The 24,698-nt window shown below is 41.1% G+C and overlaps 1 protein-coding gene across 4 annotated transcripts in view; it reads right to left on the minus strand.

Moving 5' to 3' along the window:
• Positions 1-24,698, minus strand: part of mkxa (mohawk homeobox a) — a 28,528-nt gene that overhangs the window by 1,954 nt on the left and 1,876 nt on the right. For 2 of the 4 annotated variants that reach the window (XM_075452315.1, XM_075452313.1), the window contains 4 exons: positions 22,556-22,715; positions 19,519-19,672; positions 15,665-16,030; positions 8,772-8,828 (listed from right to left, as the gene is read on the minus strand). In XM_075452315.1, the coding sequence (XP_075308430.1) occupies positions 8,772-8,828; positions 15,665-16,030; positions 19,519-19,672; positions 22,556-22,715 (737 nt within the window). The remainder of the gene's footprint in view (positions 1-8,771; positions 8,829-15,664; positions 16,031-19,518; positions 19,673-22,555; positions 22,716-24,698) is intronic. The other 2 variants (XM_075452316.1, XM_075452314.1) reach the window with 1 other exon arrangement.

Genomic DNA, 24,698 nt, shown 5'->3' on the forward strand with positions numbered 1-24,698 from the left:
GTCAATTTTCAAGAGTTCTCTGGTTTCAATGAAGATTTTTCGGAACATGCATGTTTAGGTGGCGTGTCTGTTTGTGTGTGTATCTGTGTGTGTGTGCCTAGTTTTGTAGGTTCTGTACTGTACTGTATGTGTACACCCTGTCCTGCACAAACATGTGTTGCTCTGTTTTCTCTCTTTACTAAAGATGCTGGACAAAAAAAAGGACGTTTTCAAGAAGCCGTCAAGCGGCAAGGTGACTAATAGGATCGAGATGAAAGACGTTTCTTATGACTCATAAACTCCATTCTCTAATATTTAGTTCAAAAACAAATGGGCCTGGGCCAATGTAATTGAGTTGTCTAAGAAAATCAGATTGAAAATGACTGAGCGTAAAAGATTTGAGTGGGAATGGAAAGGCAGCAAGTGAGTCAGTGAGAGAAAGACGGATGCCTGCTCGCTTTTTTTTTTCCTCCTCAAATGGGAGCAATCTCTATCTCATATGTGAAACATTAGCGAGGAATAGCAAAGTCATTAAACAACGAAACCAAACTTCTCTTCAGGGCAGCCAGCGTGTTTATTTCAGCATACTATTTACTGAGTGTTCATGTGGGTTTGGGGTGGGGGGGGGGGGTTCATCACTGTAAGTGTTTTGTGCTGAACCTGTCTTCTCTCTTAGGCCAATCCTTAGGTGAGTTTCGCCCAGCAGAAAATATGATGACAAAGGGCTCGGCCTTTCATGAGGCAAAGCGAGCAGAGCATCTGGATTTTCTAGCCTCGCAGCCTCAAGGCTCTCCAAGTTAACTAAACACACAACGAAGGCCCTGTCAGCTAGTAAGAGGTTTGGTCTTAAACAGGTAACGATGATTGGATGACTTAAGAATGTTCAAAAGACATTAAATTCTCCAAAAATTTCCATCTCGTCCTAACACACTAAAGTAGTTCTTCCATTGCTCATGGCGACTACCTCACCCAGGGATACCCAGTGTCCTGTAACAACACACACCCCAATGCCACATTCCCTAATAAAGTAAATGTCTAAACCTGAGCTCCTGTTTTAACAAGCCCTTCCTTGTGCCACCATCACCGCAAAACAACACACGACGGGCGTTGCTAAACGTTCCCTCTTGCTAATGAAAATCTTCATTTTCACTGGAATTTATGATTTCAAGAAGGGACTGCAAAAGGTTGTGCAAGGACACTGTGTTCAGAGTTTAACAGTTCTGTTGTTAACAGACGGCAACAGAGCCTGATGGCCAAAAGTCAGAAATTCTCTGCCATCAGAATGAGCGCAAACACAGAATTTTGCCTGCTGTGCTCTGCCACATCTAACCTGGCTTTTCACAAAATATCTGGAGACCGGTTTTCTGGACTTTGCAAGCTGCCATAAGCAACTAATTACTCCACACTCCCTGCCTTGTTCCTTTCTATTTTTCAAAAACTATTCTCCTGTAGCGTGACCCTTATTGACAGTACAGGGCTTGTGATGCCTTGGGCTAATGTCAGCCTGATTATGAAATTTCCTGTAGTGTTCCACTTTGTTTTGTAATAGGTGTATTCCACAGAGATGAAACAGACCTCTCTCGCCACATTTTTCCTGTGTTGATCATTCTTAGAAGAGGAGAAGGACCGTGTGTGCACACGTGTGCGGGAGATGAGGACATGATGACCCAGAGGTATAAAACCACAGGATGAGGATTTAGGTTTTGGTTTGTTGAACATTTCCATCATTATCTTCACATTCTCATCTGGTCACAGCTCCCTGCCGTCCCATCTTTGCATTTACCTTTATCTTGCTTTATCAGCAAGAGATAGCCCCCCGGCCCCTCATCTTCTGCCCCTCCACAATAGCTTACCTCTTGTTGCGGAGACTTGATGTAAGACTGCTTGATCTAGTACTCAAGACTGACCATTCTGATGCATCCTCCCAAAAACAAATGCTCTGTTTCGTCTCTTATAAAGGGCAACTCCGTAAAGTTATTCACAGTCAGATGTTAACTAATGCTAGTTGGATAACTAAATGTTTTCAATCTGTACCTTGTCTTTAAGTGTTTAATCCCTCTTGGTTTTCTAGATATTTTTCCAACTTAGTTTTTCAAGTTGTGAGTGTCAAGACTGTGAAGGCATCCTCTCTGCACTCTGTTTCCATCTACTATCTTGACTGTTGCTAGTGTTGCACAGCAGATTGGGTCTGATTGCAAATATGCAAAACTCTCCATAATCATAGCACTGTAATTATAGGCCAATTACACTGTTTTTTATCTGTTGTGTATGCCCCCCCAAGATACATTAGGTCAGTGTTTACTGCCACTCATGTAAAGATTAGCTGGTGACAGCAGAGAAAAAAAGGTCAAGAGCAGCAACATCAAAGTCAAGTAACACGCAAGAGAAAATGAGTATTTGTGTGCTCTGAAGTCACTGTGGGCTGCAAAGCGCAGCATGTTGAGATTTTCCATCCACAAACGTTAAGTGTTTCCAGTGTGTGCGAGGCAGCCACTGTCCAGATGCTCTGTTCTGAACACAACAGTGTTTTCTTGGAGGTCCTAAGCAGGTGGAGGTGTGTTTGCAAAGCTGACTCCATCTACCATGCACCCACATGTGACGAGACACCGTTCTAACCCCTAATGCATCACTGCGAGCAAAAACTGTATTTCCAAAGCCAGTTGCCTAAAACATCAAAAACTAAGATTTTTATAAACAAGAGCAGCGCCAACAACTCAATAAATCGCCAATAAATCACTGAGAACCACTGTTATTCCTTTTTCTTTTTTTTCCTTTTTTATTTGCTTTACTACCTTGCTACTGAACACTCAGTCAACTTTGCTGTTGCCTTTGGGCTTCTCTGACAGTGGGGTTTCACGGACCGCCAAAGAGGAAAGCTAAGAAGTCTGATGGTTTCTGGCGTCATGCTGGAAGGCCAAAAATACTAGCTCATTTAACATTGTGGCTGGGTGATGAAGGAGCAAAAAAAGAAAGACTAGCTTTAACGAATCTGGGTGAATAAGAGGGAAAACAAGCAGGGGCTGACAAATTAGAGAGGGAATGATGTTCCACCTGTTAAGATTACTATATAGGAGAGTGGCTCACTATCATCATTACCATCTGGGGCTGTTGTTAGCAACACACAACAATAAACAAGTCAGGCCCTTCTGCGCAAACCATGGGTTGGGCTGACTTAGGCAGACAAATAAACACACTAACACACACATACACATAAAGCATTTTATGACACTTCAGGCTTTTAGCAGGCAGTCTTACATTAAAGTTACTCTAATTTAGTGTACATTTTAGCCACCAAGAGTTGCATGTTGCCAAGAATAATCTATAAAATTCCTTTAAATTTTGTTGTATTTTTTTTTTTTTAAATGTGAGCAGTTTCAAGGAACGACAGGATTTTAAAGGAACGGCTTGACATTTCTGAAAAATGCTCTCCAACCAAGGGTTGAATTGTGGTAGAAGATTGTAACCAATGTCAGGTTGGTGCATTAAAGTTAGCTGAAGCTGAGAGTCCTTTAACCTAGCTCAGTATGATTACTCTAAGGATTACTGGGGGGCACTAGTGACTTCCTGGAGACTGTCATGGTTGTTGTTTTAAATATCAAGATAAAACCAGCTCCTTTTGAATTTCATATAGAACCGGGGCAGCCATTTCCTCTGACACGATGCTACGCTGAGCAAATCACTTACAAGCTCAAGATGAATTCTCCTGACTTCCTAATATCATGAGTGCAAAGCTCCCAACGAAGGTAATGTGCTGATAACCGAGCAGAAAACGTCTGAAGAAGATGTTTATTACAGATTGAAAAAGATGTTTATTACAGATTCTTCAATTATTTGACGACATTTCCAACCCAATTTTAAAAAGTAACAAAAGTTAAGACAATATCCTTTCAATAAAGATTTCAGAACTGTATCACTGGCTAAAAAGTAACCTACTGATGTCTGACAAACTACATAGAGATTTCTAAATTAAATTTTTATGGATGCCAAGTTGTGAAAAATCTCATCAGCTTGAAGTCACTCAACACGCTTACATGCACAGTTGAGACAGGCTACATTTAAAGCTTGACCTGGTCATTAACTGGACCATGTTCACGCATGAGAGCAAAATGCAGTTAGGGACTGATGCCTGTCCAAAGCCAGGATGCTGTGGACCACGTGACTAACCGTCCAAAGATGCTGCTCCTTCTAACTTTCTCTGTGGTCCATTGTTGTACATGCAAGCATGGCTGAATTCACTACACAGACACTGTTTTTAAGTTACTAGAATGGGGATTTCTTTAGGTAATGCTACAGTTATAAAATCAGGATTTTATTAGAGCAGAGCGACAGTCTGAAAACGCTTTAAGTTTTCAGACTGCTCATTAAGACCAAATTGACATGTGGTCTTAATGAGCTGATTTTCAATCACAATTTCTAACACGATTTGCTTTGTGACAAAAAAACCCAAACAATACATAAATGAGAGCAGCTTTATTGGGAATTAAGCTTTATCAATGTGCACTTATGCTTTACTTTGGATCATGTAAGGAGCAACATGGCCCATTTAAGTCTAGATGAGTGTATATATATAAAGGAGTGATTCAAACCTCAATATTCTCTGGGTATTGGTCCAATTTTTTGAGGAGCACTATTTCAGTCTAACATACATTTTTAAAGTAGAGGTTTGGTCTTACTAAAACAATAAATAATTTCTTTCTTGTGTTGTGTAATCATGCTTGATGACAGCTACTCAGAAACCTGGCAACTCAGAAGTTATCCTAAAAAAAGACTAAGAAGTTGTCTAGGAGCATTCTGTGTCAGTGGGCAGACGGTGAAATTAGTTGACTTCACTATGACTAAAGAGAGGGAGTCTGATGAAGTTAGACACACATACAAGCGAATCTAAAGCAAATTGATGAAGTAAAGAAATGAGCTCAGCTGATGTCCTTTAAAGCAGGTGATGAGACACAGAGCGAAGCTGCAGACCCGACATTCTGCTTACTGCTGGCCTGTGCAACCACAGCACAGGTCAGAAAGAAACCAGTTCAGCATGTCGTTAAACAGCCTCTTTGAAGTCTCATGCAGCCAATAAAGCTCTGAGAATGAGTCCGGAGTTACTAAAATCACAGATGGGTCATAATGCTGCGTAAACAGAGCGTGTATCTCCCTGAAACCTCGACTCTACCTACGTCAACAAATGTGCCGTGAAAGCTTAGCAGATGCTATCTACATGTGCAGATGTGCGACTTCCATTAATTATTTTTAGACGTGTCCTTTTGGTTAATACAAAAAAGAAAATGGCAAACCCTTCAGGCCACATACTGTGACATCTGCTGATGCTATCTCTGATTTGAGCCACAAGGTGTTAGACTCATGTTTTTGGCCTCTGAGATCTATCTTTCATATATACACTATTTACTGGTGGTGTGTGCCTTTTATAATGTCAAGAAGAGTCTGTAAATGAAGTTAGAGATGCCTTGGCACTCCACTGCCTTATGCTCTGCCAACACTACTTTTATATTATCCCTCTCTCTGACTTTTCTTCGGGTGCTGAATAAGCCAAAGGGTCCAAAAAACCAAACTGTCAATTCCACTCAGTTAGCCAAAGACATCATACATGGAGCGAGTTTAATGCCTTCTCCATTTGTCCTGACAACATTTTCACCACTTGACAAAATGTCGAATGATTAGATTCTAGACTTTTGAAAGGTAGATATGAGCAGCGAGACAGCCAGACAGATACTAACCCGCTTCCCAAACAATGATCCCAGGGCATTGCTTTTTCTGTGCTGCTTTTTTTTTCCTTGTGTCTGCCCAGCAGATGACACACTGGTGAGGTTGCGGTTGGGCCAGATAACCAAGCAATGAGGATTGCCTTATGTCTTCTTGCTAGATGGAGAAATAATAACAGTGTTTCAGATGTTTAAACACTGCCAGGTTGTCATTGTGTTTACGAGTGCCAGTAAACACAGCGTAATCAGGGCCTCCGAAAATCAGCCAAAATGGGAAGAGGGTAATGTTCAAGTAAGCAGTGTAAATACGTTGTCTTGGCGGGTGTGCAAGACTCTGTATGGCTGTGCGTGGTTTGCCACGGTGTTGTGGACAACCGAAAAACAGGAATCAACAGGCTCATCGTGATCAGGAATTGGGAGTTGACATGGCAACAGATGATAATCACAAAAAGGGTGAAAGGGAGAGATATGGGATCTCTGAGGATCACACAGATCGTGCCTCGAGTGTTGACTCCATGAAAACAGGAACACATGGCTGATGATGAACAGACGAGCCTGTTATCACTGCTTTGATAGAGCAGGTAGAAAAGAGACGGAACAGGCCCGAGTGTCCTGCGCCAGGAGCTTTCATCACAGCGTTCTCAGTGACATCCCTTGGGATGAATGGCTGTTGTTTGCGGTGTGCAAAACACACACATTAAGGAGTGAAAAAAAAGGAGGAACCACAAGTAAACGTTATTCAGATTTTTAAGTGTTTACATGTGAACAAAAATAGCCTTTTTTTTGGGGATCTGGTGGCCAAATGATATGTTTGCGCAGTACTCACTGCATCATTATGTTGCAATTCTTCACTGTGGTAGTTCAGTTGCTCTCTCACACTCTTGGGGGATTTCTGTGTGTGTGTGTTCTGCGTCCTCACTGGGTCACACCTCTGCTCTCTTGTTAAACTTCCCTCTGCTCTCTTCCATCCCGTGGGAACACAATGGCAGTCTTTTGTTCTAGACACGGCTTGGTTTTTAAAATGGAAACAATTTGTTTTTTACACAGAGCAGTGGCTTGATTTCACTGACTAGGCAGTGAGTTTTCTGAATCCAGAGACCCGATTGTATGTGTGTGTGTGTGTGTGCGTGCGCAATCGTCCCAGAAAGTCTTGGCATGCCGACGATTTAAAAATGATCAGGTTTGAGAGGGCTTATTATTCCACTCTCCTCCAGTTCTATGTTAGGAAGTTGCGTGTAAACAGTGTCTGTGTCGATGTTTGTCTGTTAACTCTCCTCTGCAGAATGATGGCTCAGTCTGTTGCAGCCTTCTATTTACTTTACACCCAGCCTCTGTGAAGTACTCGGAAGCCAACATCCCATCTTCCAGTGACAGAGGTACACTGCTGTTTTTTTTTTTCCCCCTCTCCTCACACTCTGCGTCTCTTTATCCACCTTTCCATTCACATGAAGCTGTACCACATGCCAGGATTAAACCCTACCTCTGCCAACTGCTAGTTGTTCCCACCATTGAAGCCACCACACCCTGAAGCACTTTGCATACCTCAAAAAAGACCTTGCTTCACAACATGTTTATGAATTCTAGTATATTTCTTAGTTATATTATCTATAGTGTCGCATACCCAGCCCACAGGGATAAAATTCAAATGAGGACTGTTTCTCACTAACCTTTAAAATAACAAAGGACGGCCCTTAAGCCATCTTGTAATAAGCAATAAAAGAGGAGATTAACTTAATGCGGAATTCACCTAGCAAGCAACAACAATACGTTTGTTTGGTGAGATTGGAGACACAAAGATTTTAAAGCTAGTGGTAAATCTGAACATATATGCGCATATTTAACCAGCATATGGTTTATTTAAGGCTCTGTACTGATGATGATTTCAGGAAAAAAGGAATACAAATTGAAAATTAGTTAAAAAACACAAACCTGTCTTTTGGGTGGGGGCCACCTTGGTCTGAAATATGTTATCTGGTGATTTGGTCAGATTTACAGCATACCGATCATAATCCCAGTTTAGAGTAGAATTATTATCAATTAATAATTCTTATATTAGACTTCACATCTGCCTGCCTTTGCTGGTTAATTAAAAAAACTGCTTTTTTGCTTTGCTGCTGACAGCAAATATTCATTAACAAGTTCACTTAGCTTAAGGAGAAAGCTAGCGATGTTTTACCAGTACTTTGTATAATGTTTTATATCTTCACTAGGAAAAGGGACAACTTGTTGGCATTTACTTTTTTTTTTTCTGCATTTATAAGTGAATGCAGCACTGCATTAAAAAAACAAACTCGTCACACCTAAAGCACAGTGCCCGTATAAGCAACAGCGCTTAACATTAGCCTCTAAAAACATATAATAAAGATTTCTATTCCAACCAAAAGAGCTCAACCAGTGCTGAAGCTGCTATGAGAAAATAACCAAAAATTAAGATAACTGAAAGGAAATGTAGGTTAAAATTCTGTCTTTATTAAAACAGCAAGGTCTTTGTAATGTTCAAATATATAAAAAAAAAATGTGTTAAAAATATTAAAGTAGCCCTTGCTCAAGAGCCCCACTACACTTGGTTTGCTGAGTGTGGTAGTGTATACTCTCCATTATGATAATAAAGTGCTTCAAGGATTATTAAGTGTAATTTGCACCCAAAATACATGGTTGCATGGTGCCACGAAGCTGTACACCAATCTCAAGTAAGGTACACCCTGCAGAAGAGATGGGTGGATTAGTGTAGAGAGGCAGTCATGTGCCTGAGTAGAGCTGTAAAGACATGGCTGAAAAATGAGCTGTAGAACTATAATCCCTTTAATATTTTAACCAAAGCACATTAGACCTCAGGAAAAGGTGCCAACTTTCAAAATCACAGTGTTGCCTAACAGCGAGAAGGTTCCCCCGTCTGAAACTCAGCTGACTCCTTTCTGTGTGAAGTTGCATGTTCTCCACGTGTGTGCATGGGTTATCTCCGGAGGCTCTGGGTTCCTCACAAAGTTGAAAAGCGTGTATGTTAGTTTAACTGGTGATTCTACATCTAGCTAGTAGTGAGCATGCTTGTTTGTCTGTGTTGGCCGGTGGCTGACTTGCTACCTGTCCAGGGTGTACCCTGCTTCTTGCTCAACTGCAGCTGGGATGGACTCCAAAGACCTATGGAAAAAAAATGCAATTATCTTGTATGCATTCATATTACCTAATGTTTCCCCTTTCCCACTCTAAGATCAAGTCTACTCCTCTGCAGTAACGGCATTCATTTGTACTGCACTGCTTTCTCCTATTTTTTTTAAGAACAGAAGTTTTCCGGCAAATACTGTTAAAAAATGATTAATTTCTCAAGGCCTTGAATACTCAGCAGTGCACACGGTTTTCCACGTTTTTTTTCACTCTCCTGGTGGCACTTGCCGGGCTCCGTAGTATATTGTGCACAAGTATTAAACATTTTAATTTCAATCAATGTCTTTATCGTTATAGAATATTTAAACCTCCAACATCACCTTATCTATTTTAGTATTTGCACTATATTATTTTATTTATTTTATTTTTATTAGCCTCTCGCCCATTGACCGCTGGGATAGGCTCCAGACCCCCCGCGACCCGACCGACGGATTCAGCGGTATAGAAAATGGATGGATGGATGGATGATTTTTATTATTGTAATCTAGAAAATGAATAAAAAACGGTAAAGAAGAATCTAAAATACTACCACACAGTCAAATATCCTGTAAACTTGCTCCATCCCACATAACCAAATCTATGTTATCAATCACAAGATAAGATCAGATCAGATTTGATTTGTCATGCATACACACGAAATTTGTCCTCTGCTTTTAACCCATCCAGGTTGGCACCTGTTGACACACACATGCACAGGGTCACACACTCATAGAGACAGATGCCAACCTGGAGCGGTGGGCAGCCATTCACAGCTCCCGGGGAGCATGGGGGTACGGTGCCTTGCTCAAGGGCACCTCCGCCGTGACAAGGAGGAGGACTGACACCCCTCCAGCTGTCAGTTCCACCAAGGAATCAAACCTGCCAACCTTCTTGTTATTGGACGACCGACTCTAACCACTGAGCCACGGCCGCCAATCTCAGAAATCAGATATCTGAGAGAACGGATGCTTCATCCGAAGTTGCCCTTCCTAATCGACACACACTTTGGAGTTTCAGTTCATCCCATCAATAGTGTTAGGTTAGATTATAAACATGAGTTTCTTGGTTATGACAGCCTCAAACACCACAGAGTAGATGCCTTTCACAGATTTGCGTTATCTTCCTATCATTATGAGAAGAAATCCAAGAAGATATTCATTGAAGCATATGCTTAAGTCTTCTGACCAGGCCCTCTCTGCCTATCAGCCACTACCACCATTCTGTTGTTCTTCTCCCAGCAGGCTGCTGCTGAGGAAACTCAACTCTTTATCTGCATGGAACAAGTGCCTCACTCCCTGTCCTCTTTTCATCCCCTCCACACTGATTTCTAAAGCCTAACCTGAACCCAGTGAGTCTTGGCAAGAGTTGCTGTCTTGGATAGCATCCTCAAACCCCTCCTCGCTTTGTCTTCTCTTTCTCCTTTCCTATGGAACTATGGAAAGAGCAAATCACAGCCTGTCTGTCCACATCTCTAAATTCCTGGGACAAGAGGTCCACATCAATCACCTACTGGGAGTGGCTCATTGTCATCAAGTGGCCCTGCGTTGAGCATTGTCCTTTCTGTTGCTCTGTTGCCTACAGTAAATTTCAATACTGCTCATCACTCAGTAAATCAAAGCATTAAATCAGACACAAGCACCACCAGCCTTCAACACGACCGCTGCATACATCCTCAAAGTTGAGTTTCTCTTTGAGAGGAAACGAGACAGATATTAATGATAAAGGAAATCCAGTTTAGTATAACAAGTAACAAGTGTAGCTTGTTAGATGAAAATATGAAAACAGCCATGGCAGATTTTTTTTGTATCATCTCATCACATTTACCATTTTTATCTCGTGAAAAGAAATCCAAAAACTCCCATTTCTTTCCACATTAAGATGACTTTTCTTCCATTCATCTGGATGACTCCAGAGGTGCTTAAGTGCCACTGAACTCTCCATGATTCAATAACTGTCTGGCACTCTCTGTGACCTAATTTGAAAGGCCCATAGGGTCTTAGCGGCTGCCATCAAACACTGCTGTTTTCACTGAGCGGATTTCAAAGAGACCAATGTGTTAAACAGCGCCTTAAGAAATAAGTTGTCAGATCTATATTTCTGTGGCAGAAATACTCGGTTTCATAAATGAATTAAAGTGCGGTTGATTTTAGAAATAATAGACAAAAATAAATAATTGACCATTTTGGCCAGTTTGAACATTGACACTTTATTTTTGGTCGCTGCAGACATATTCCCTTCACAATGATTTGTTCTAACTTTGGTGATCCCTGAAATTGGTTGAGTACTTTGGTTTATAACCTGATGCATGCAAAGCTAGCGGAATCCCCATCAAACTCAAATATTCTTTGTGTTTAGTTCTCTGTAACAGCTGTTGGTGTACTATAACACTGAATTAGGATGAAGAACAGGCCAAACATTATAAATGCCTGCATTTTGGTATTTTCTAAGTATATTATCATTATCAGGATACAAATTTGACCTATTTTACCACAACTGATAAACAGAAAAACAAATAAACAAGGATTGTGAAATGAAGTTTTCTGGCTTTGGTTTAAGGTTGGTCCGCCACTTTGTTTCAGATTAAATTGTCTCAAACATTTTTTGATAAATTCTTATGAAAGTCTGTGGGACAGATCATGTGACCAGAGGATGAATGACTCCTGCGATTGGACTTGTATGAAAAAAATTGGAGTTCTACATGAAAAAATCCTCGAAGCTATAGGAATAGATTTATCTTGAGATAGGTTCTTGTAAGAGAATCCATCTTGCCAGGCTTCAAGCTATGCGTGTGTGTTCAAGGCACAGTGGATCGGAACACTGGCTTCCTCGACCGGCAGCTGTGGTTATCAGTGTAATAGTCAATGTGAAACGTTTACGTAGCACCAGTTCCACCACAGCCAGAGAAAATCTCTTCCTTAATTTCTTTTCTCGATTGAAAAGATGGTCGCTCCTCTTTCAATTGGCCTCAACGAGAGTTTGATTTTAACCAACTGGCTCCGCTGTTTGAGGAAGTTGATAGACAGACGTTTCAACCAATCACCTGCCAAGTATTTATGTAAAGTTCTTGCCCTTTTCCAAACAGTTTCCATGGATAACTTCCCAGACGGTTCTGAGCAACAAACCATCTGTCCCATCAGGTTAAAAATGGATTGCCATGAACTTTGGTGATAAGGATAAATGGAGAAGCCAAATATTACCTTCAAAACATCAGCATATTAGCACTTTCACTGTGAGCACATAAGCAAACTGATCTCAATTTTACCCGATTTTCATCTGCTTATCGGCAATATGTCATTATCATAGTTCATTAAATGTGTACTTTATAACAAGCACACAACAATCCCTTTATTGGAAACTTATCAAACCTTGCTAGGTTTGATAAGTTGCTTGACCACTGACAAGTTTTGAGCTATGGGTGCTTTTCCACATCAGTAGATGCACTGGCAAGCATTTCACTGTCACCATCAGGCTACTGTGTGCAGCTGTAACCAAAGTCCATTAAGGGGAGAACCTGAAAATACATGCCACTGTCAATCTCATGTAAAATGTCTGACTGAGATCTCTCAGTCTCAGTCTACAGAAACGTTGGGAGTCATTTGGCATGTAATGATATATATGATATTAGACGGAGTGAAATCTGGTACTGAGCAAGAAGAAAAACATTCAGACAAATTCCTGCCATTTAATATCCCATTAAAGGGTAATTTGGCATGAAACCCCTGGCATGTGCGATGGAATTCTATTGCTCCTTGTATTCAACGAAATTCCCGAAAGGCTTTGGACTACAGTGTGTGTGCATATGGGTGTTTGTACTAGATGTGCATGCGTATGTGCTCGTTTTGAGACCTGCGAGTTGTACATGAGTGTGAGTCCTTTCAAGCCGACAGATGTTTAGTTTTCCACTGGGGTAAATCTACACTCTCCATCTTCTGCCACGTCTGACTGCCCTCACAGAAGCGCCGGCTGCACCCACAATAACCAACTTGCATAATAATGGACTTATAGCAAACGAGACAATGGTTGCCAGACACACCACTTTTGCTTTGACCAATCACGACTGTTTTCGCAACCTGGAATTCACCAAAAAGAATGTGATAGCGTTTTGTGTTCCAGCCGTGTCTTTCAAGTCAAATTATTTTCCTCCCTACAAGCTCGAAATGTTGAGATATTTTGTTATTGTAAAATAGAAAACTGGAGGACATTCAGCAATCTTCGAATCTGATTTCTTCTGTCATTTTTTTTCCTCTGTGCAGCTGATATAAGTACAGATTTATGGGATATCTGCAACTCAGGGACACATTTTTCATGTCTTACAAAAACACAATAAACTATTTGTAAAAATAGTACGTGTTCACAACAGAAATATCTGGAATGTGGAATGCTGAGGATAAAAAAAAAGAAAAACTGTTGAGGAAATGATGCAAACTTGAGCTTAAAGAGATCTCTCCAGTCTTTCATTAGCTGTCTGCTTGAGTAAGATCAAATGTCGAATTAAAATGTCATTTTCTCAACATTTCTTTGTTTTGTCTCTTTGAATGGGTGATCAGATCGGAGGGCCTCAACAGGTGCTCAATCCCATGAGCCCACACGGCCTATGAGAACTTTCCATGTGTGGATTCAAAAGATTCTCTGGCATGTAACAGAGTAACACTTCTGTAAGCGTGCCAGAGCCTGAGGAGTCCAAGAGGGAGACGTCCGCGCCAAGAAATTATATTAACCAGAGAGATAAAATAGTTATTCTCTATTAAAAACAGCAGGTCAGCCAGGTGAATCAATGCCTTTTTTGGGATTTCTCTTATTAAAATCTGGTGGAGTGAAGGTTATAAGTCTCTTTTGGTCTATCCATCTTTTTCTTTCCTCCTCCATATGTGAGTCTCAGCAGGTGCTTTTGCAGCGGAAAAGCCTGATCTTTACTCAGGTCATGGGATTTTAAGTTGTTCGATCAAGAGAATTGTGCCTGTCGCAATTGTTGATGCATTTTACACGAACCCCGCACACACACTCTCTCCCTCACAGTCACATAATATGAAACACATTTGCCCATAAGAGACACAATAAAACCAGCTCTTCCCTCCAGTCACTCCACCACCTACACCTCCGGGTTCCATCCATGCTCAACAGAAAGTGAAAACATTACTGTTGGATAAGAAGTCCGTCTGAACAAAGGCTCACTGTTCTCAGCTGAGGCAGACAGACCTGACCTTGATTGTTCACAGCTCGGACAAGCTGCAGGCGGAAACGCCATGCACACCGTTGTAGCACGCAGAGTTTTTTTGATTTGGAAAGCCTCAAACTAAATTCAAGGTTGAAGGAAAATCCACATCGATTATATCACTGTTCAACTTTTTAGCTGCATTGGGCTAAAAAGGGTTCCAGCAATCAGTTTGAGTAATTAAAAAGTAATTAGTAAACAGAGAAGTGACTTATGAATTAATGAGATGTGAAATCAGTTACGTTCTGTATTTTGTTTTAAATCAAAAGGCCTATGTAAAGGTCGACCCTTCAAACAATGCATGTCTGTTGATATAATAGTGATGCTTCTTTACACACTGAATTCAATGATTAAAGAGAAGACTTACTCACTTCAAGTGAGAAGACTGGGAGGGGAGATACAGCTGCATAATTATAGAATTATATATCAAATTATATATAAATATATAATTAATAATCGTATGAGCTGTGGCTGAATTACATTTCTATATAATACAGCTTATGTAAAAATAAAAGTCAAGTATTTACTTATTTGAACTTTGAGTTAGTTTTAGCTCATTTAAAAATAAATCCACAAGTTGAATCTGACTTCTTTTAAACATGTCTTGCAAAAAAATTGCTGTAATTAAAAGTCAATGCGACAACGCTTTTAAAAGACTTTCTTTTTTCCCCCTGTGCAGGACTCTATCCCGTGCCAAAAAACTGTGACACAGTGTAACATATTGCGAAGGAATATGAAAACAACAAGGCAGAGATAGAGCGGATTAAACAACAGTTATTCCCAGACCAAACAGACTTCATCTTGCTATGATGGGTGTTTTCATTCTGGAGAAAATTAACTGCAGGGAGCATCTTCTTATGAAGGAAGAAAAATTAAGTGGACACATCAGCAGCACTGATGTATAGTAGAAAAGGCAACCTTTTAAGGTAATCTTGTCTTTGACTAAGATGCAAGGAGTTTGTATATAAGAAACTGGGTGTTTTTCTAGTTTTAGTTTAAAATTGATAATCACTGTGTGGAAGAAAATAAATATACGCTTTTTACAAATCGCACAAGCGTGCAACACATATGTGTTGGCCCTGCTCTCTCAGCGGGACTCTGTGGCAAGCCCAAAGGCATGCCAAACAGTAGCCTGAAAAAGAACATGTTCTACACGACCTTGTTGTGTCTGGCCTGTTAAATCCTGGACAGAAGAGCTGTCTGGGGCGAATTCCATCTCTACTTGGCTGAAGTAGGTGAAAGACAACCAGTGAGCTTATGTGTGTGAGTGTAAAAGGGGTTATTGTGCTGTGGATACATGAATGTGCGTGTGCACCTTGTTTAAATCTAATGAAACAGCAGTCATAAGAACCAGTTTCAACAAAACAATCAACACGTTGAATGAAAGCTGAAGAGAGTGCAATAGCAACAGAGATAGTAGAGATTTGGTGTAGTTCAGACAGAGGCAGGAAGACAGTCAGAGGGGCAGACAGTTGGAAATAATGGACCAGCTGCAATAATTAAAACAAAATGTGCAGCTGAAGAGGACAAAAAAAGAGCAAAAGTGAAGGATGTCGTGTGTGTGTGTGTGTGTGTGAGTGAGTCTTTTAAAGGAAAGAATGCAAGAAATGTGGCTCCTTACCAGCTCGATAAACAAAGTTTGCCTCAGCCTCAGAGGAGGACGGCGAGAGCAGCTCATCGTCATACTCATTGGAGCTGAAGGAGCCAGAGTGGTTCCTCTTGCGAGCGTCCATGACAGCGTTGGCCACCATGACGTGTCGCAGGGAGTCATTCAGGTAGCGGTGCAGTAGACTGCTCTTGTACTTCGGCGGAGACACGTAGTCCTCAGCCAATGAGGCGGCTTCGGCAACAGACCGCAGCCCTGTGCCCATGCCCATACCCATGGCCATGCTGACCATAGAGGAGCCCTCCTTCTTGATGACGCTCTGGTACATGGGTTTGTTGAGTTCTTCAGGGCTGCTCTGTGTTCTCTGAGGGTTGTCCCCATCTGCAACATAAAGGCACAAACATATCACGTTAATACTTTTAAAGGAGTGCAGAGAGTCTTTTCAAAAACAAAAGGCGTGTATCCTACACATCATCACTTCCTTTAACTGCCGTGTCAATCTGTTGCTCAACTGCAACCTAAAACTGTTGGCAGTCAATGATCCCATGATTCATTTGTCTACCTCCAGTGTCAATGCTACAGACAAGATCAATATGTTAACTCATGCATGGGTTGGATGATTTCACCTTTTTGACATATGTTATGATTTCAAATTTCTAATAATTAAAAAAGGGTGTACGGCGTATCTTAAGAGAAATAGTACAGCACTACAAACTCAGCGATGCGTGTGGGCATCCTGGCATGAACTGCTCTCTTCGGGTCCTTCCAAAGCCTTTCTGGAAGATTAATGTCAGGACTTTGATTTGAACATCTCAAACATTAACGTTATTCTTCTTCTACTTTTAATTGATAGAATGACTTGTATACTTAGAGGTGCTGTCTGACCGAATGACCAACTTTTTATTAAAGTTGAGTTGCCATGATGCTGCTGTGATGTTTTCCTTTCAATTTTGCTGCAGGCTGACACAAAATCTATTTAACCTTGGCAGCCCAGTGTAGCTGTTGTGCACTCCAGATGGTAACCTCAGGCACAACACAGGGAAACATTTTCTTTTTTTCCCTCCCTTTTTTGAAGTGGGATTAGTGAACGCTACATTGTGGATTTTTAAACTGCATCACTTTTGCATCAGAAAGCAGTTCTTGTTGAAGAACATCCTTGTATCCCGCCACTGAGCAGGTGACAGTGCTTCTGGTCTAATCCCAAAACAACAACTTTAAGGTGAGACTTTAAAATGAGACCTGAAAAAACCCCAAACACAACCCAACGAGTCTGACACTATTCCTGATGGTCTCAGCTGATCAGTGGGATGATAGAGCCTGTATGGATGCTGTGATACGTGTTGCATGGATGTTCTTTAATTGAGAAAAATAGTTACAAAGTAAATAATTGTCAAATGCAAAAGAGATGCATTTGCTAAAACAGCTGTAGATAAGACACTGACTCCTCGTGATTCCATTCAGTTTTATTCATATAGTGCCAAATCACAACAAATGTCATCTCAAGATCAGAAGTATCTCATAAGTATCTCACACCGGCTTTCTGACAATAGAAGATGGCAGTTCCGTGTCCCCTGGTACTTTTGATGGAAGACTGCAATGCCTCCAAATCCACTAAATCCACTTTTGCTGTAGTTAAACATCTTTGCAAAAAAACATATAGGCTCACAGAATCAGATTTCATGCTATCACAGCCATAAGCAAGACATGTCACATCTGCTATTTAAGCACTCAGAGGAAAAAAGACCAGCTTCTTCTTCACCTTCGCTTGTGTTAACCCCCCCAATAATTTAATAATAACAATAAGAGGGCTAAAAGGCTGACAATATCTCAAGTGCAATTGTACAACACAATTGTGATGCATATATTGCATCTCTTATTGTCAAAGAGACTGAAAAGTTTTACTCTCCCTCTGCATCTAAAACCAGGCCACTACATTAAGGCCAGATTGGTTTTCACATGGCTATAATGTCACCCAAAATCAATAACATTTCCTTCAGCGAATATTGCGCCTTAATTATTTTCTCACTTCTGTTCATGTCCCCTGACTTGTACTCTGGTTATTTTGTGCTAATCTTGAATCCAAATACCAGGGCAGGGAGATTTCAAGCTGGCACTCGTGCCCTTCTGTTGGCACCTCCTCAATCGCATAAAGCCCAGCCGAGACTTAAGACGCATAACAAAACTTTAATGGATGGCAGTTGATTTCCTCTCCATCAAAAGCACATTGCCACTCCATTCCCCCAGCAGAAATAAATAATTTTCAGGGTGCTCTGCAGCTGACGAGATTGAATTAAAGCATGGGTTCTTACCTGATGAAAAAAAACAAGAGACAAAGAGACGTAAAACACCCTACCGAAAAACCAGATATCCTCTGGCAGGAGGGAAATCAGGGAGAATTCACTCTAGATAGTGTCTCTGCCAAGACTGTAATTCTGTAATTTGGGTAGCTTGGACATTTGATTCAGTCTGAGCCAAATCCAAATTATAGCTGCCACATATCAGAAACACATGTCTCTCCTCTGGTACTCTGGTAGAATCCTGACGATTCACAATCTGACGTTTCATTTTAATCCCATGACGGCGTCTTTCCACATTTATGTTTGTCAGATATTTAAATAAAACTTTTTACACCATCGTGACAGCATGTCCACTCCACATCCCATGCTGAAGACAGCCTTTTTTTCCCCTTTTCCCTTGGATGTACTTCTCCAGCTACCAAAACAAGCAAGACCATTTTAGGACAGTAAGAGGAATGTACACAGGGTCAGTGGGATCGTATCTGGGCCCAGAAATAGTCTCTGGAACAAAAGCATAGGCTTAAAAACATAATAGACGGCCTTTCAGCACATGGGTCAAAAGCGGGAGCAGGCTGCGGGTAGCTTCATGACCATAATGTGACAGGGAGAAGAGTCAGGGAGATATACGGAGCCCTCGGTGGTACAGTGGCCTGTGGCAGATACAAAGCAAACACCATGCACACATTCCTCTGTGAGCCACATGCTCAGCTTCTCCTGCTCTAAAACTTAATTAGAGATTACTGACACCAAAATGCTCTTCCTTACTGTTCAACCTTTCCATGCATCACTGCAGAAGTTTTATTTTTCATTGTTTCCTGACCTTGTTTTTTGTGCTGTCAGTGAGTAGAAAAAAGCCAGTCTCTCCCTTGAGAACCAGCATGTGTGCATGTGTTTGCAGTAAATACACAGCAGCCAGAGAGCTACTCATTTCCAATTGTAGGCTGGGAGGCAGAGGTTGGCTCAGCGGGGTGTCTTAATGACAGCGTGCTGCAGCTCACCGGCCGCTGTGTCTCTCGGCTGTGTTTATACACTCCCAGAACATGGTTCTGCACAGCATCAGCCCACTCTGGAACCAACACAGTGGGAGATGGCCTGACCTTTTGGCCCTTTTTTAATCTCAAGTATGATGCAAGAACATTTTCCTGATCACTCGAAGGTCATCAGGTTCACACCAGGTTATGTTACTAACTGATAATAGAGCTCAGAATTTCACAGTTTTGTTGTAATGCAAACACGCGAATCCATGTGTAGTCCAGAATTGGTCTGATCAATATGGAGCAAAGGCGACACATCCGAAAAGTCACTCATTCCTATTTAGCTAGGAACACAAATGAAAATGCAAAAGAGTAATAGGTTAAAAAGAAATGTTATTTTTAGTGTGATTACAACTGGCTTTAGTGACCATAGTATGATGTGAAAAAACACTCTATGATCATTGCCTCGTGCTGGGCGGTTCTTTCCCCTCTGTACCATCATTTACTGCATGTAAAACTGGTCTAGTTGGGTACTAATAACCCCTCCTTTAAGAACAATACAGCTGCTTTTTTAGCTCACAAATGTTAACAAATGTACCTTCTGAGCAGCTGTCATCACTGCTGACGCTCAGCCTCTCTGCGTTGCCCTGAACATATTTGTTGTAGAGTTTGATCCTGAGGGCCCAGCTCAGGTCTGGCTGCCTTACTGTGTTCTTCAGTCGTCTCCTGGCATTGGCAAACCAGTTGGATACCTGAGTGGATGTGAGAGAAAGGATTAGAGGGAAGTGGGGAAAACATAGCAAATAGAAACATATGCTGATATAATAGAAATATGTGCTGCTTTGTATCCAAACTATTCCATGTCCAAAGCAAAACAAAGTCTATCCTCTATGAAACCTTCTGCTCTCTGCCTACCGTCTCATTAAAAAAAAAACAAAGCAAGAGAGACTGAGGCAGAAGACAGAATCAGAATCAAGTTGCAGAGCCACTCTCTGAAACCGAGCTTTAAGAAACAACCCAGACGTGCCAGAGAGACACCCCAGAATACATCTTCTTTGTATCAACGCCATTCTGAAACAAATGCCGGGCGGGCGTCGAACGCAATGTTTTATTAACTAATGTTTTGACTGAGATGCACGTCCCCTGTGCTTATTCTGGACTAGCACAGCCTCCCTCTAATAATACATTTTTTCCAGCGCTGTCTTCAAGATGTAATAAAAAAGACACTTGAGCCGTTGCTCTCCCATTCACTGGGAGGGGAGACTATTAGATGTTATACTAGAATAACTTTTCATGCTCAATAGATTTCAAGCGGCTTATGAAGGCACAGAGACAGGGGCCTTATGCTAGAGTACTTATTTTTCAGATCCTCTCTTTCAGTATCGTGTTTCTCGTTAACTAAGACCATCCCACATCCTTTTGTCTGGAGCCCAGTGCCGTGGCACACTGGGGGAAAAGTGGCATCTAGTGCATATGGCTTGGCCAATGGGGAGGGGAGGGGAGGTGAGACGAGGCGAGGCGTGGAACAGAACGCTAATGAGGAGTGGAGGAAGGACCGCTGTGAGTGGGATGAGAGAAAAGAGAAAGGATGGCACGCCTGTTCAGATGACACCCAGAGGGATTAAGAAAAGGAGCCAAACCAAAACTTTCACTCGTGGCCTGTCTGTACTGTATGTACCGAAGAGGAGACAGCATGTCGACACGGCAAGGGATTTCAACAATGATGGAGAGATGGCACTCGGTTATTAGAACAAGGTGAAGGAATAAGTCACCATATTTACATGGAAAATGGTGGGCTTATTTGGTAAAACATGGCAGATTTAGTTGCTTTAAACACCTGGTGCCAGGTGGGTGTTTCCAGGGAAAAATGCTCTGGAAGTGATGCATTCAACATCACTGGCAGCCTTAACAGTGGTCTGTCTGGACTAAATAGTGGAAAATCTGGGCTGTTCTCAGCCTTAGTCAATGAAAAGTAAAAAAAAAAAAAATACAATTAGCCATCATTTTTACTGATAGTATATTGTTTTTTTTGTTTTTTTTTCTTTTCTAGTTTATAAAAAGTCAGATAAAAGTACAGCATGGTCCCAGAGGGTGTTTTTTAATTTTTTCTAATAACTTATTTTGCTACAACAACTGCCACAAAATCACGAAAAATATTATTGTTATATCCTTCAGAATGGAATAACAAGATAAAGTAATGCATTCGTCTGCTACAATCAGTGTCAAATATATGTCACTTGACTTTTCAAGAAAACTTTTTGACATTCAAGCAGCTGTTTTATTACTAGACTTATCATCTCAGCAACACAAGCTTCTTCAGCAGAGGGCCAACACACATAAATAAATAAATGAAAAACTTTCGGGTGGAAAACGTGAAAATAATTCACCCATCTGTCCTCACCCACAGGCAATTTAAAAAAAAAAAAAAAACTGACCTTTTACACCGCTGATGGTATTTGGGTGTCAGCTTTAAACGCATGCGTGTGTGAGGTTGCGAGCGTGTGCTCGCAGAGCAGCATCCAACACAAAGCATTCCTCTGCGCTCTGCTTCGCCCTCACCAAAACAAACAGCTCCACCGGGCCCCAAAAATGAGAAGCAGATTAAGCTCTGTGGCCGTGGGCCTGAAAAAAGCCGCTGCAGACTCTCTGAGGCCGTATCAGTGGCCTTGTCAGCCAGATGATACTGTGCACACACAGCTGCACGTGCCAGACACAACACACACACGCATTGGCTGGATTCGCCTCACAGCGGTCAGTTTGTCAGCTGCTTCAGTAAAGTTGTTCACTGAACTCTTGTCTATCGTCCAAATAGAGTACGTTTACAAAACAGATTATTTTATAGATCAGTGGTCATGTGTCATCATAGGAACTAAGGAGAAAGCAAAAATAACAGAAATGTTTAATCATGAATGAAATATTTCTCTATCTGTTGAATAAAAAATCGCATGGTTTCACACCTTGAAACCTCTGAATTTCATTTATAAGGAAAAGTCTTATCACTTATGAACCAAATTCAAACAAGAAAGACTCTGTTTTTTTCAAAAGGTTCATTTAAAAAAGGTTTAGGAGCCACTGGATGACACGACTCCACATTTTCATTTATGATACATTGAGTCTCATTACGTGGAAAACAAAAAGAGGACATGCAATGAGTTTCAGTATTTGGAAGAAAGTGAAAATAATGATGAAGTGTAGTAAATCAAACCATATGAGAGACAGTAGGGCCCGGGCTGGGAATGTAACAATAAATGAGAGAACTTAACAACAGACATGTATCCTTTAGACTGGTCATATGCTAAATATCATGAGGGTTGTCATCAGGTCATTTTTCCCTGGTACTGCTAAATGAAGGAGAGCAAACTACCTGCTATAGCATTTGGAAGACAGTGGAAGTAAAACATTTCACCACCACAAGGGTGCTGCAAAATAACCAGTTAAAGTAACATTACGTCCTGTCTCCAAACTGCAAACACAAGCTGAAACCCATGTTTTCAAAGTTAAGAAATGAAATGTCTAATGTACGGCCAGCAGGGTGATTGCACTGAGCTCTGCGTGAAAAGTAAAAAATACTTTTTTTTTTTTCCCTCTGTCACCTTACCAACAGCTTAAAGAAAACCACAAGAAGGCAGGCTCACCTGGACCAGAGTCATTTGCGAGCCGAGTGCCAGAAGGATTTTCTCTGTCTTGGTCGGGTAGGGGTTGTCTCTATGCTTGTAGAGCCACTGCTTCAGAGGCCTCGCCATGTCCTGCAGCGCCTGGCGCTTGTGTCGCACTTTTCCACCGCTGGGACGGCCTCTGTGGGGCAACAGGTCCAAAATGCACTTGAATACTTTCGGACGTAAACGGATGTCAATTATTAAACAAATCTGAGCATTTAAGCATATTTTTTTGGCACATTTATCCTTCTAAAATGAATTGGTCTTTAACTCCTAATCTGCTAGATTACCTTGTAAGTGAAAGGCCCATTTGTCAGTAACATCAAGTCCTCTCAGGATAACATGTTGGTAAACAGTGTAGATTAAACTCAATTTCTCCAATTGAAAATTGATAGGCTGATATGATTGGTTCTTAGAGCTGTACGTTGATTGTTGAAATGAGCCAAACAATGTTATGCAGCTGCAGACGGAGCCCTGAGAGGAGCAGCATGTTTTCTGAAATCGTTAGGCATGACACAGAGAGTTGTACACCAATCAGCATGCATTTTTCTCACCAAATGCACTGCAATTATACCGGAAAAGAAACGAAACGAAGAAGCTAAAGCAAACGCAGTCAGAGTGATAAAAGGAACGAACTGATAGTTTATTTTTTTAGTGCGTGTCCCACAAACCACCTAAACTCTGCAATGAAACAAACAAAAACATTCTGCTCAGGCGCCAATTTTTTTGCCAGACCACCATTTTTTGCCACACTGAGGAGAAAGGGATCAAGAACAATGTAGCTGGGTCAATGTCGCATCCAAGCTATTACACGAGGGACCGGCAAAGAGCTGAAATTATACCGTTTGGTTTTCCTTTACAAAAGAAATCACAGCAAGACAACACGGCTCATGAAATATCCAAATTATAAATTCTTAAGTTCTTTTCTTCTCAGCAACTCTGAGGTGCAGCAACTACAGCAAATCTTAAAAGAATGCTTTAGAAATGAAAAAACAAAACACGTAGTGAAATCACTATTAATAAATAACATGCCGATCCACTAAAGAAGTTATAAAAACTTTCTTCCTAAAGTCAGTCTGAAGGAATCTGCAGGTTTTCCTGAGCTGTGAAGGACTCAGTCTCACCTGTGGCTCCAGTTTTCTGAACCTGTAGATGTCAGTGTGGTGCTGCACTCCGCTTCTTCCTTTATCTCACCAAAAGGCTCCACTGACTGCAGATGTAACATATTTTAGCCTAACCTCAACGTCTGCCTGAGGTTCATGTTCTACAAATATTTTCCTTGTAATCTTGATCTCTATGAACATCCTAAAGGACATTTCACTCCGTGTTCTGAACTTTTGATTTCAACTCTCACATACACACACACACACACACACACACACACATACACACACACACACACCTCTGTTTATTAATTCAATGTTCTTCATTTGTACACCTTAAACTCAAATAACCTCAAATAATATTAGTTCATTTTTACAGCAGCAGGCTCCTTGTGGTGACGGCTACCCCTCTGCTCTTTATCATACAGTATGAGCCTTAGAAACATGCAAATATAAGCAATGATCATTATTTTATCTTACACTTGCTTCCCATTACAGGAAAACAATACAAATATATATATGATATATTTATATATAGATTTCTTTTTAAATGGGCCTAGTGTGATGGGCTAGACCACACAAAGAGCTCAAGGGTGGATTTATTTATTGGAAACAGATGGGAACCTCTGAAAGACACGCTACTGAGCAAGGCTGACCTACTTCTTAATTTTAAGATTAACTGTGAACGTCAACATCTAAACGAGGGCCAACCTGGGAAATATTAATTACTTTAGATTGTGTGGCATTAAAGCCACGCGACAAAAGTCAGACTGAGTGACCAAATACCCCCTTCAGCCTTGACGTATGAAGCTCTTGAAGTGACAGTGGTGATTGTGGTTATCTTAACCTTGCAAATGTCAGATTTTGTGCACGAACGCATAATCGCGCACGCTGCAGGAACTGTGCAATCAAAGCTGTCATTCTGTGAGCAGATCTACTAAAGCTGCAGGTGGGCATGTATAAATAAATCAAATCTGTACTTTAAAGAATTTGTGTCATGGAGGTCCTCTCGAAGTTGG

Source organism: Odontesthes bonariensis, chromosome 20 (assembly GCF_027942865.1).
Source record: "Odontesthes bonariensis isolate fOdoBon6 chromosome 20, fOdoBon6.hap1, whole genome shotgun sequence".
NCBI classification, from domain to species: domain Eukaryota; kingdom Metazoa; phylum Chordata; class Actinopteri; order Atheriniformes; family Atherinopsidae; genus Odontesthes; species Odontesthes bonariensis.